The sequence below is a fragment of the Melospiza georgiana genome, chromosome Z (genome assembly GCF_028018845.1).
Source record: "Melospiza georgiana isolate bMelGeo1 chromosome Z, bMelGeo1.pri, whole genome shotgun sequence".
NCBI classification, from domain to species: Eukaryota; Metazoa; Chordata; class Aves; order Passeriformes; family Passerellidae; genus Melospiza; species Melospiza georgiana.
The window spans coordinates 44,009,775-44,022,379 of record NC_080465.1 but is presented as its reverse complement, the minus strand read 5'-3'; the positions used below and the strand labels follow the sequence as shown (position 1 = coordinate 44,022,379).

At 35.8% G+C, this 12,605-nt stretch overlaps 1 protein-coding gene across 1 annotated transcript in view; it reads left to right on the top strand.

Moving 5' to 3' along the window:
* Positions 1-12,605, top strand: part of HOMER1 (homer scaffold protein 1) — an 87,113-nt gene that overhangs the window by 39,073 nt on the left and 35,435 nt on the right. The window contains exon 5 of the mRNA XM_058043830.1: positions 1,493-1,635. Within this exon, the coding sequence (XP_057899813.1) occupies positions 1,493-1,635 (143 nt within the window). The remainder of the gene's footprint in view (positions 1-1,492; positions 1,636-12,605) is intronic.

Sequence of the window (12,605 nt, the reverse complement as noted above, 5' to 3'; positions counted from 1 at the left end):
AATTAATATAAAATGGGAAAATATTATTTGTAAACATTTGTGAAAAATCTTTTCACAAATGTAAGTGGCTTTTTCAGTTATATTTGGTGCTTTGTTCATAGTCAGCTCCATTAGAGTTGTCTGCAAATAAATTACTTATCAGGCAGGGGTAGTTGTGAATGTGTGGAAGCACTGATTAACCTGTACTTTTTGTGGGGGAGAAACACATTAAAAACTGCTGTTTCTTTTGTTCACGAATTTGCAGGCCATGAACCTTTAGCTATTACATAGACTGAGATGTTTTTCTGCCTTAATTTTTGCTACTTGAATTTCATTAATATTAGAAGTCTATGGAAGTACTTTAATGAAAAAAAGCTTAGATGGAAATTGTATTTTTTTTCCTTCTATTGAAATAATTTTTTGCACTCACATTTAAAACATTTTAATAAGTACACTCTGATTTTATGTATCTAGTAGTAGTGTTGCAGGAATTTTATCTTAAAGAGACTTCTATATCTTAAAGCTATTCAGATATTTTAAACTGTGGTATGTAAATTTTTATAATATATAATGTAGTTTGAGAAGAAGAAAAAAATAGAAGAAAACCGTTTAGATCCAGAAAGTCTTTCATTTATTGTCAGTGGAAACTGTTCTATCCTATTAGATGATTATAATAACAACAATAATAATAGGAGGAGGAGGAGGAGACAAAACCATGCCATTTGTATAGAATATTTTTTTTGCCTCTTTATATTATCAACTCTCTTCTTTTTTTCATACTTTCTTAAAAGTATACACAAATGTACATGCTGGTGTGATGAAAGGTAATGAAAACCACAGCAGTGCCTTCTGCTGGGAGGCAGCCTTTAAGTTCTCCAGGTGTTCACTTGCATAGCCATAGCTATGTGTACACCTGGCTGTAGCTGGAGTATCCCACTTCACCGATAATAGCATGACCAGCAAGAGCTAGGCCAGGCTAACATGCCTATGAAAATTTTTGCCTGTACTTTAGTGAACAAGTATTCTTTGGAGATGGCTCATAGGTGAAACTGGAACACACTACAAATGGCCCTCCCACTGTTCACTTTGGTTAATAAACAGCACAAAAGCTGGATTTTGAAACAAATACCAGAATTGTTTGTTTCACTGCATTAGAATGTAAAGTATGAAACAAGAATTCCAAGTGTCAAGGGTCACCCACTGTGTATCAGAATGAGGGTGGAATGTAATACCAGGTAAGAGAGAGGTCTGTAGTAAGTGAAAGGTTGGATCTTGCAAAGAATTCATATGCCAGTTGTGTTTTGTGTAAGATAATGTGAATCTTTTGGTAATATATTTTGTATTAAATACAAATGATGAAATGGGACCATGAAGGATGCTGGAAATCTGAACACCATATTAATGCTAACTAAAGTTTGTGTGTTGTTTAAGAATGAATGTTAGTGCTTTTATGTACATAACCTTTCTGGGCAGGTCAGTTTGTAATTTCAATATGTCGTTTTTTTCACTTAAGGAATCAGCTGGAGGGGATATTCAGTCTCCTTTAACTCCGGAGAGCATTAATGGGACAGATGACGAGCGAGCGATGCCAGAAGTGACGCAGAACTCAGAACCAAGGGCTGAACCAACACAGAACGCATTGCCATTTACCCATAGGTACAGATTCCATTCCCACATCCTGATTAAGTGATACCTATCTCCTTCCTTGTTAAAGGGACCTTCTCCCATGTTGTTTGGAGAAACAGAGCAAACCCACCTTTCACCCCAAAAATGGACTCACTTTTGGATTTGTAATATTTTTTTCTAATTTAAAAAAAAGATATGAGAAATTCTCTTGAAATAAGATTTGGGGGAACATTATAGTTTAATCAGCCCTTGAACACTGGTTAGTGTAGGTGTCCCTTTAACAGGAATCAATATGTCAATGTCTGAGCTCTTAGTAAAATTACCTGCTTCATAGAATATTCCAATTAAATTATTTTTGTACACATTCTTTGAGTGGCTGATGGGACCTTTCATTGACAACCTTTCATTGACAAGTTCTTGGAAGAAAAGGGACTCTTACAGCATTTTTGGATTATGATGTTTAAGGCAGGCTTTAATTGCACAGTTCTCTGACAGTTGTAAAATTTTTCAACTTTTTTTCAAAATACAAGAGAAGTGTAGCCCTGCTTCAGACTGAATTCTTGTTTTTTGCACTAGGAATGCTGTGCTCTGTTCTTTGAGAAAGGTAGGACTTTTTATTTAATTATGCAAGTGACAAATTACAATGGATATATCTTGCCTATTAGAAGTAATTGTAAAGGAGTTGCTCTCAATAAAATACATAATTTATTGGGACTATGGAGAGTAAGTGAAATACTTAATAAAGTTAGAACACATCTAGAAATACTAGATTTATTTTTTAAGCATTGTGTAATTCAGCCTAAGTAGAGTTTAAGTGGTCTTGATCAAATTTTGGGGAATATTAATACTTCAGATATGTTATGCAATTCAAAGTGAGCACAAGTGAAACCAAAATTGTGCAGAACATCTCAGTTTTTGTAAGAGAATAATACTGTTAAGCATCTGGGAAAAAAAATTTGCATTTTTCAAATGAGAAAAACCCTCTTACACTATTTTTTTATTTTTATACTATCACCAGTGCATGTATTATTTTTATACTGTCACCAGTGCATGTATTGTATGTTTCAGAAGAAATGGTGCATTGTGAGAATGTTATGTGCATGGTGAAGGAGTATTACAAATGTTGCAGATCTATCAGTGCTCTGTAACAAGTTTGTTTAAACTGTTTGAGTATCAAAACTTTCTATCAATATTTTTGTGAAAAGGCGTTGTGATAAAGCCCGCACATGAACAGTGTGGTTTGTTCTTTTAAAAAAATGGTAGTTTGAAGATGTCCCCTCTGGTTCTGCGTATGTAAATATGTTTTCTGGTATGCCAATGTAGTAACTAAGTTTGGTCTCCATTGAGCATTACTGAAGACACTTTTGAAATCCTGTTGTCATTTTTAATGATATAGAGTAGAGTTTACAAAACTTTTACATGCGTTGCATTTTTCTATCTACTTAATGTATGCAGTGTGAGTGCCTAGTTTTAGGTTTTTATCCTGTTAGATATCAGTAGCTAGAATTAATCTTCCAACAATAACTCTGCATTTTGAGATTTACTTCTTGTTCATTCTCAAAAGACCAGTGTTTTGTCCTGCTAATGGTAGCTTCAAGTTTGTTAATGAACTATTACTGAAGAAAACCCAAGTTTATATACCTCTTTGAAATAAATTAAATTTTTGGAATAGGTAAGAATTTTGTTATAAATAAATTATTATTATTTATTTACTATAAATAAATAAATAAATAAATATGCATGAAACACATGCACAAAGGAGATGGAAAGCAAAGCCTCCAGGACTGTGTTATGCCTGGTTAAATGGGCATGTTTTTGTAGAGGGTTTTCATAATAATAACTTAGCAACTAGGTAGATACACCTAGCTGCTTGTGCTGTCTAGAACGGTGCTCTCCGCAGGCAGTCTGCTTGCCCTGACTTACAAGGAAAAAAAAAATTAAAACCCTACGTCCCAATTATTGGAGACTCCCTGGGTTTCTCATGTGTCAGGAAAGAACTGTGCTTTTGCTTGTTGCCTGCCTTTCTGATGATGTGGTGTGTGTGTGGCACTCCGTGTGTGATGGAGAAGATGGCTGAACTAAGCCCTTTCCTTGTGCACCCTGGTAACTTCTGCTGATCCTGGGCCTTTTCTTTCTGCATTCTACATTTCAGCAAAGGTAAAGTTTAGTCAGCACTTCTGGGTGAGGAAGGTAATGCTGCAAGGGTATTTGATTGTTGTCTTGTTTGTGGCATTTCTTTTCACGGATTTGCCTTTAGTCCAGAAACTGCTGATCAATCTCTAGGTGCTTTTCACAAGAAAAGGCATTGTGGATTTCCCTGCAGTGAGTTTAGCTGTAGGGCATGTGAGAGTCACCCAGGCTGGTTTACACTGCTCTGAAATAACACTACCATAGCAAGTTCATTTATTCAATAAATGGGAAAGCTCCATTATGCTCTGGCATTAACACCAGATACTTTATTGTGTGAAGAATGAAAAGGTGTAGTCCTCAGTGTGTGTTGGAGCACACGGAAGCAGGTGTGGGGAGGCACAGAAGGAGCCCATGCAATCATGGGGCAAGTGCTGTAGCTTTGTAGGCAGCTAAGATGATGTGAGCAGCTCTGTGTGGCAGTGGTGGCTGGCCAGGTGAGAGCTGTGGCTGCCAAGAAGGTTGTCAAGCACAGCAGAGCCAGGTGTGTCTGTGGCAGAGGAGGGAAGGAGTAAAGATTTGAAGGGGGCCACTGTCAAAACAGTGATTTAAGTAAGAGGTTTCAGGTTCTTATATGAATTGGAGGTCTGACAGGAGTGGAAAAGATCAGTAATTACAGGTGTGAAGGTTATGCTTTAGTTTATATCCTACTGCTTGTCATTTTCAATCTGCACACCTGAAAAATGTTCAGTTGGATTTTGTTATAACATGTCTTTTCTGGCCAGATATGTTTTCTCCTGCCTTGTACGTCTTAGGATAAGTAGCTGAGATCTTTTATTTCAGCTGCATGAGTATGGACTACTTTTGTATATATAGTTATTTTCTGACCCCAAAAATCAGCATTACTCGAGTCTCCAGAGTTTTACTAGAACTCAAATGTCTTATTATTTCAGTAAATAGTTGTAAGAATTGAAATTGACATTCTCCAGAATATGTCTAAAATTCCATTAGTTCCCCTTGAGCATTACAGTGCTGTAGTCTAGTTGCTTCAATTTAATTCTCATCTGGAAAGCCCTAATGCTCTTTGCAAGCAGCGTAATTCAGATCAACTGCTTGAGAGATAAGTGTACTAAACAGTTACAAGTCGTGCACCAAAGATAAACTCGTGTAATTAAATATCTTGCCTTTTTTAAGCTATGTATGATGGTTAATGTTGAACAATGAAGTAATATTACTGTGAACTCCCACATCCTATAATATTCTACACACTGAGCACTGCTGTCATGGGTAAATGTTGCCAGAACAAATGAGGTAAATTGTAGCTTAAAGAATGGTATCAGAATTTTTAAAAGTCTCGTCCATGACATTTATCAGTCCTTTTCTGAACAGTAGCTAGTCCAAGAAGACTTTTTTCTATCAAAATCTAGGTAATCAAATCTAACATTTAAATCAAGACTAAAAAATGTACATGTTTTTGTTCCATATACATATTTTCTATTTTCATTCTATATACATATTTCTTAAGTAAAATTTAGTTTCCTCAGATATATTTCCTGCTTAAAAATATTTTCCACATTCTTCAAGTTGTGATTTTTTGATCTTTTTCTCCATCTGAAAACTGTTGATTATAAAGTGGGGTTTGGAGAGAAAAAAAGTTGCTAAAAAATTTTGACCTTTACAGATGTGACTGACTTTTAAAAGCTTTCACATGACCAGCAATTGTCTACTATGCACCATGAGGATTAAACTTTTATTACAACTATTCAGTTTTAATATCTCAATTATATTTTAAGGCTGAATAGTGTATTTGGTGAACTTTTGCCAGTGCTGCTTTTTGATAACTGTTGAATTTGCTCTTTCACTCTTGAAGAGAATACATTTGCTTTTAAAAAGCTTTATTCCATTTTTGACACCTTAAGAAGCTGATAAAATACATTTTCAGAACGGAAATATAAGAGGATTCTTCTGGGACAAACTTCGAAACTTTTCAATTTCCTGTCGACCATGACTTGTACCTGTTACCTCATTTTATTTTGTAACACGTAAACTTGGAATTTCTATTGCATAATGTTTTAATCAGAGAATATATAATGTGTGTGTTTGTTGCTTGTTCGTTAAAACTCATATTTTTGTATTCAAGTTTTTAATAGGGAATTTTGACTCATTGCCTTAGTGAAAATGGACTTAATTCGAATGATGCTTATATCCTAGATATGTTATTGTCTAGATAGGTTACCATTTAATAATGCTGCATGTAAATCCAATGCTGTACAACAAAGAAAAACCAAAAAGTCTTGCTGCTAGGTCATGCTCTTTCTCTGAGTTTTCATTAAAAGTTGTGAATAGAAATCTCTTCAGTAGATTTTTTCACTGTGTGTATTGAAACTACTCACTTCTACAAGCTTAAATATTGTAGTTGTGTTATAGTACAGGTACTTTGTGAATCAGGCAGAACTGTTAATTTAGCTTTAAGGAAAATCTTTGAGTTAATAATTACTGGGGTATTTTGTAATTTGAATTTAAACTCAAATCCTAGTATTTAGATGTTTATTATAGAGTTATGCTTCCTTATCAGGTAGTCCAGGGGCGCATATTGCTTTGTTAAAAATACTTGGGTTTGAATGCTATTTAACATGATCAGAGGATTATTTATTGTTGTGAGGATGCTCACAAGCTCTCTAATCAAAGCTCCTGCTTAAAGAACAGCTATGAGATGAGATCAAGCTGCTCTAAACTGTATCCACCTGGGTTTTGAAAGCTTTTTGGAATGGAAAAGGGTAAATCAGGCATTTTTGAAAGGTTTCTGTATAACATAAAAGGCAGCAACTTCTTCACATTGCACATTCACTATAGTGAACTGTAACATTTTAGGGCACACTAGAGGAATTCTGCAAAATTCAATTGCTCTGTTGAACAAGATTATTTCCTGTGTCACATCAGAGAAGAAACTAAGAGGTGATATGTTCCAGCTGTGAGTGTAAGCAAAGAACTGGTTAATATAGAAACTTAGACATAGATCTGACTTGCCCTCAACTAGCATTTTCTGATATTGTGAAGGCCAGCTGTACTGTTCTTCCAGCCTCTTGTGCTTCACTGGCATGAGCCTGGTGCTCTCCCCTCCTTTCCTGACCCAATTCCTGCTGCTTCCCAAACTCCTGTACTTCTGCCTAAGCTGCTGGAATCTAGCTCATATAGGGTCGCCTTCAAAATAAAAGTTCCTTCTAGAAAATTAGTAGTTTGAAAAGAAGTTCTCACATTGTGTTTGTGTAATTATTCTTTCTCTGTCTGACTTCCCTGATTTTGTCAGTTTCTGGTGATTCTTTAAGATGCTTTTGAAATACATAGTAAACCATTTAAATAAGATATCTCTAGTAATGAAAGGAGAGGTAGAGAGGAAGAATGTCCATGTTGTATATTGTTGCTTAAGTCTTCAAAATTAAGAAACTCTGGAACTAATAGAGCTAATTTTAATAGCTGGGGAAATGGGTGAAAGCAAAAAAATAAAAATAATATAATGCTTAAGAGAGCAATTTCACCATCTCCCTTGTGCACATAGGCATGTTCTTATTTAGAGTATGTGAATTGCTTACTTCCTGAGGTTTATTTAGTAAGAACTCCTAGAGAATGATGTCAATTATATGAGCTGGGTGTCTGAAATTAGATTATATAAATACCATCCTCAGGGACAACAAAGTACTCTTGAAACATACCTGTCAAGTACATTCTTAGAGGCAGAATATAATTCTTATGCAATTTGTATTTCAAAAAAAACAAGACAACAAAACAAGCCAAAACATACTACTTTTGCTGTGTGATTTTCCTTCCTTTAATCACATACATAAAAAAAAAACCCAAAAACCAGTTAAAACCAAAAGAAAATGAACTTGCTTAAGGAATGAAATTCTATTTTTGAAGTAAATGCATTGGGTTCAACCTATTCAAAGTTTGGATGACATTAAAGATTGTTAATACTTCAGCAACTGTAAACATTGGCTTTGTGAATTGGGATATGTGATGCTTAACGCTAAGTCTGATTCGGTAGGGTGAGTGGCTTGGGTTGGATTTTTGTGTTGCACCCATTATTTAACAATCATTACTTTTGTTAATATTCTCACAAATACAATTTTTGAAATGCATGATTTCATTTTAGGAGTCTACTCTTAAGCATGAAATCACCTGTTTTTGTAACTTTTAGGGAGCAGTAGAGGAGCTACTTCTTTATTCTAGATTTTCCAAGTAACTTACTTGGATAACAAACCTTTTCTGTTGTGCATTTTGATGCCAGAGTGAATACTTGTTTAAATTTGTAAGCAGTGTCTGTGAGGTTGGTACATGGTACAATTTGTACATATAATTTTTAAAATTGGATGAATTTTGAGTTGTAAGCTTAAGCATGCCACCATCTTTTCAAAAAGCATTAAAACTGTAGTTTTAGAAGATCTCATGTAGACAGTTCATACTTCATGTCTTCTTTACTCCTCCTTCCATCACTGTTTTTGATATTGTTTCATGTCATTATGGGAAACCTTTCAATCAGTAAGAAGGGATTAGGTGTATAAGGATTAGGGTTAAGAGAACTGGAGCACCTTTTCTATGAAGACATACTGAGAAAGTTGTGGCTGTTGAACCTGGAGAAGAGAAAGTTGTGTGGAGACCTCAAACAACCTTCCAGTATCTGAAGGAGCCTACAGGGAAGTCAGAGAGGGGCTCTTCATCAGGAGCTGTAGTGCTAGGACAAGGAGTAATTGGTACAAATTGAAAGACATGAAATTAGGTTAGATATTAGAAAAAAAATTATTTTCTTTGAATCTGGTGAGGTACTGGAGCTCCGGTTGCCCAAGAAGGTTGATGCACCAACCTCGGCTGTGTTCAGAGCCAGTCTGGACAAGGCCTTAAGCAACCTGGTCCAATGGGATGTATCCCTGCCCATGGCGTGGGGGCAACTAGATGGTCTTTAAGGTTCCCTCCAACTCTTAGCCTTCTGTCATTTTATAATTTTATAAACTACAAAATTGAACGTCCCTGAGGCACCATGAAGTAGACCAAAGTCCTGTCTATAATATATTAGAGATCTCTTTTGGATGTCTTTCAAATTTTTTTTTCAAGACTGAAAATTATTGTTAATATAAAAGAGAACAGATACAGCAAAGAAATGCTGCAGGTCTCAACACACTATTCTCCAAGAAAACCAACAAACAAAAAGCTTTGAGAGGAAATAGTCATTTTGTAGAATTGCTTTTCATTTGAAACTCATCTGTAGAAAGACTTAGCACTTTGAAACAAATGTCATGCTTTCTTTGCATTGGAAACTTCACTGCATACTTAGAATTTTTCAGCCTCCCATTTAAAGGAACAAAACCAGAAAGCCAATAATACCTGAAGTTGAAGAAAAAGCCATAACAACCACATGGCTGTTGATCTCTTGGGTCTCAATGGGTTTTCCAAAAGTCTTGATCTTGAAAACAGAAACCCTTTTTAAAAAGAAAGACAGAGGGGACGTTTTTCAGGACAAACACGTTTTTCACCAGGTCCGATTACTCAAACATTGCAATCTCCTCTTCATTGACTAGGAAAGGAGTTACATGGAAGTATTTCAAGACCAACATAACATGAACCACCCATGCCTGTAAATTCAGCCTAGAATTAATTATTGATAAAAAAGCTGGGGACTTTCTTTAGAACCTGAAATTTGGACTATTTGTAATGAGACTTTTCTATGGCAGTCTGTTTCTGCAGGTAAGAGTGTCACACAGTTTACACCTGTCTGCACACACACATGCTTTGCCTCAGCAAAGACATCCCTTCAGTACCCTGTCTTATGTCCCAGAAGTCAGTCAGAAGTGTATGTTAGAAAATGAAGACTCATAGTAGCTATTGTGTAGCTGCTTTGTTTCAAGTCCCCTTACCTGTGCCAACACAAAGTACAACGCTTATGCTACCATCTGTATGGGTAGGCAAATGCTAAAGAAACATTTCCAGACTTGTTAATTTACTGCTTTCTGTCTCTAAATTGACTCTGTCATTATGATGTGTTTCCCTTAAGTGCAAGAATAATCTAGTCTTTGGTTTCAGCGTACATATTTCCATTTACATAGAATTTATTGAAAAGGTTATACGGTTCTAGAGAAAAAAACATTGAAGAGAATTGAACATTTGTGCAGAACAATCTCCACTGCTATTGCATTTCAATTCTTGTGTATTTTACTCATCCCAAGGTTCACTTCATGTTAACTTTGATTATTTTAGTAAAATCAGATGCATTTGTGCGTTTTTCAGTCAGTAGTCATGGAAGAATGCCTCTGTCTTACCCCTTAGTAAAGGAAATTCAAGTGTTGCTAAAAAGTTTTGAGTTCAAAGTCCACAAGCTCAAAACATGTTTAAAAAAACTTCAGCAAGAGAAAACTTGGCTTTTTGTCAGTTTTTTGTATTAAAATATGTTCCAACTCATAGCAACAACATAGTTACAAAATACAGCTTTAAAGCTTACTCCTTTAAAGTCTACATAAACCTGCCTCCCCTAGGCCATACTTTCTTGAATATTTATGTGTTAATGAGGAAACATCTCCAGCTGTTCATCTTATACCCATCTTCACCCAGATGTTTTAGAATGAGGGTGGTGCCGCACTGGAACAGGCTGTCTGGAGAAGTCGTGGATGTCCCATCCTTGAAAGTGTTCAAGGACAGGTTGGACAGGGGTCTGAGCAACCTAGTCTAGTGGAAGATGACCCTGCTTATGGCAGACAGGTTGTAGGTAGGTGGTCATTAAGGTCTCTTCCAAACCAAACCATACCATTCTGTGATTCTATGATAAAACAAATAAAATAACCCCGAATCTTTCAGTTAGAAGCTCTTTTCACCTGTAGGGTGTTTACATTTCCAAGTCCCTTGGCCCCTCTACCCTGCACCAGGTATTGTGTCTGTTTGACCTCCTCCCATGTTCTTTTGAAACTTCCCTGTGTTGCTGTTCCTTATCTGCCTGATTTATTCTGAGACAAGATGTATGTTACACTTTTTGGGTAGTGGGGCCAAACCCAGTAGAATACTTGAAGAAAGTTTTTTTTAAAAGAGAGAGGGGATAAGATGAAAGCCTGTAGCTGAATACACTTTTTAGCAAAAGTGAAGTTCCATTGGATGGATATATCAGTTTGGATATTTTTTACTGATACCAACAAGTTACTCTACCTCCTGTATTATTTGAGGTGTACTGAGGAATCATGAGGTGTGTGCACATCTCCTATGAGAAGCTGCATAAATAAATAGATACCTGCTTCTGAAGTTATGTAGACTGTGTCTTTATGGTTTCACTGCCATCCGGTAGACATTATGATAAACAAACAACTATAATGACAATATTAAAGAAAGACTAATTAATTCCTATTCTTTAAACAGTGTAGAACTAATTTTTCTCAAAAATAAATAAATGGAACTTCATCCTTTAATACCTTATGTTAAAGATGAAGTGACCAATTTAGTCTATGGATTTTTATATTCTTTTTAGAATTTTCTGTATTACTCCCTTCCTATCTGCTCTCTCTCTTTGGACAACAGATATATTCTGAAAACAGAAAGAGGATGACTAGCACCATCTTCGGCAAGTATTTAAGCTTAAGAGCCAGTCTTTAATTTTATTTGTGATGTCATTGATGAGGATAGTATTAAATATATGCTAAATGATATGGGATGTATTAGGTATATGAGAGGGCAATTTACACTGCATCTGAGTGTAAAGTGTACACTGCACCACAGTTACAAGATGCCAAACATCTTCAGTCATGAAACATTTCCACTTTGAGTCTTGGTGAAATGTTAGCTGTGGATTCCCGTGAAACACACAACATGGATTCTTTCATCCATGGGCTTTGCCATTTATAAAGTGCTTAGATGGTGTTAATGAAGGCCATGTGGACTTCCAATGAGCTAAAGCAAAGAGAGCTGGCTTCAGTTATGATTTTATTCTTGTGGAAAATGTGAGGTAGAAGTGCTGCTATACCAAATTCTGCCTGCGTTAAGAAGAGGCAGAAATAGTGTGTGAATTCAGGAGATGTGAATGCAGCTCCTGTTCCTTTGCTACCTTTCTGATGCCAGAGTAAATCTTCAGAATTGACAACTGTACCTTGAGCTCATACAGGGTCATCAAGCGGTTACACAGAACAGGGAGGATAGGATGGAGTTGCAAGAACACTTCTATCCCTGGAATATTTTTCATTCTCAGGTGCACAAGTGCCTTTGTTGTGCCTTTTAACTTCACCAGTTCAGAGCCAACATACAGTTGTCTGTGTGGTGCAAAGAGATCATGTTGAAGAAGCCACTTGCTGGTTTTAGATATTTATTGATAGGACTCAATGAAATGGATTACCTCTGTCCACTTCTTGAAAGAAAGCAAAAGTTCAACAAAAAAGAGAATAGCCATTTAGAAAACTCTCGACATTAAAAGAGTTCTAACATGATTTCCTTTTAAAAGGAATATTTCATGTTTAAATTAATAACTTAGACAAGAAATAGCTTTCAACTATGTTATTTTTCTAGAATGTATCTGGAATTCATAAAATCTATTTGTGTGTGTGTATGTATGTATGCATGCATGTAAGATATATATATATCCTTTGAGGGATTATTTTACATCCCTGCAAGACCAGTGGACCAAGGACGGGAAGCTCTTAATTTTTACATGAAGTTAAAAGCTTAGTTTCAAGTCCAAGGCAAAAGATCCATGCTGTTTTACTTATATGATACTTTATAAGTGTCTTGGTTTTGTCAAATGAATTAGGATTGCTAAAGATTTTTCCCTTCTTTAGTGATAAATAGTAATTAATTAATTAATGGGTAGTAATTAAGGTAGTAATTCTCTTGGAGGATCTTGTGGCCTGGGTTCT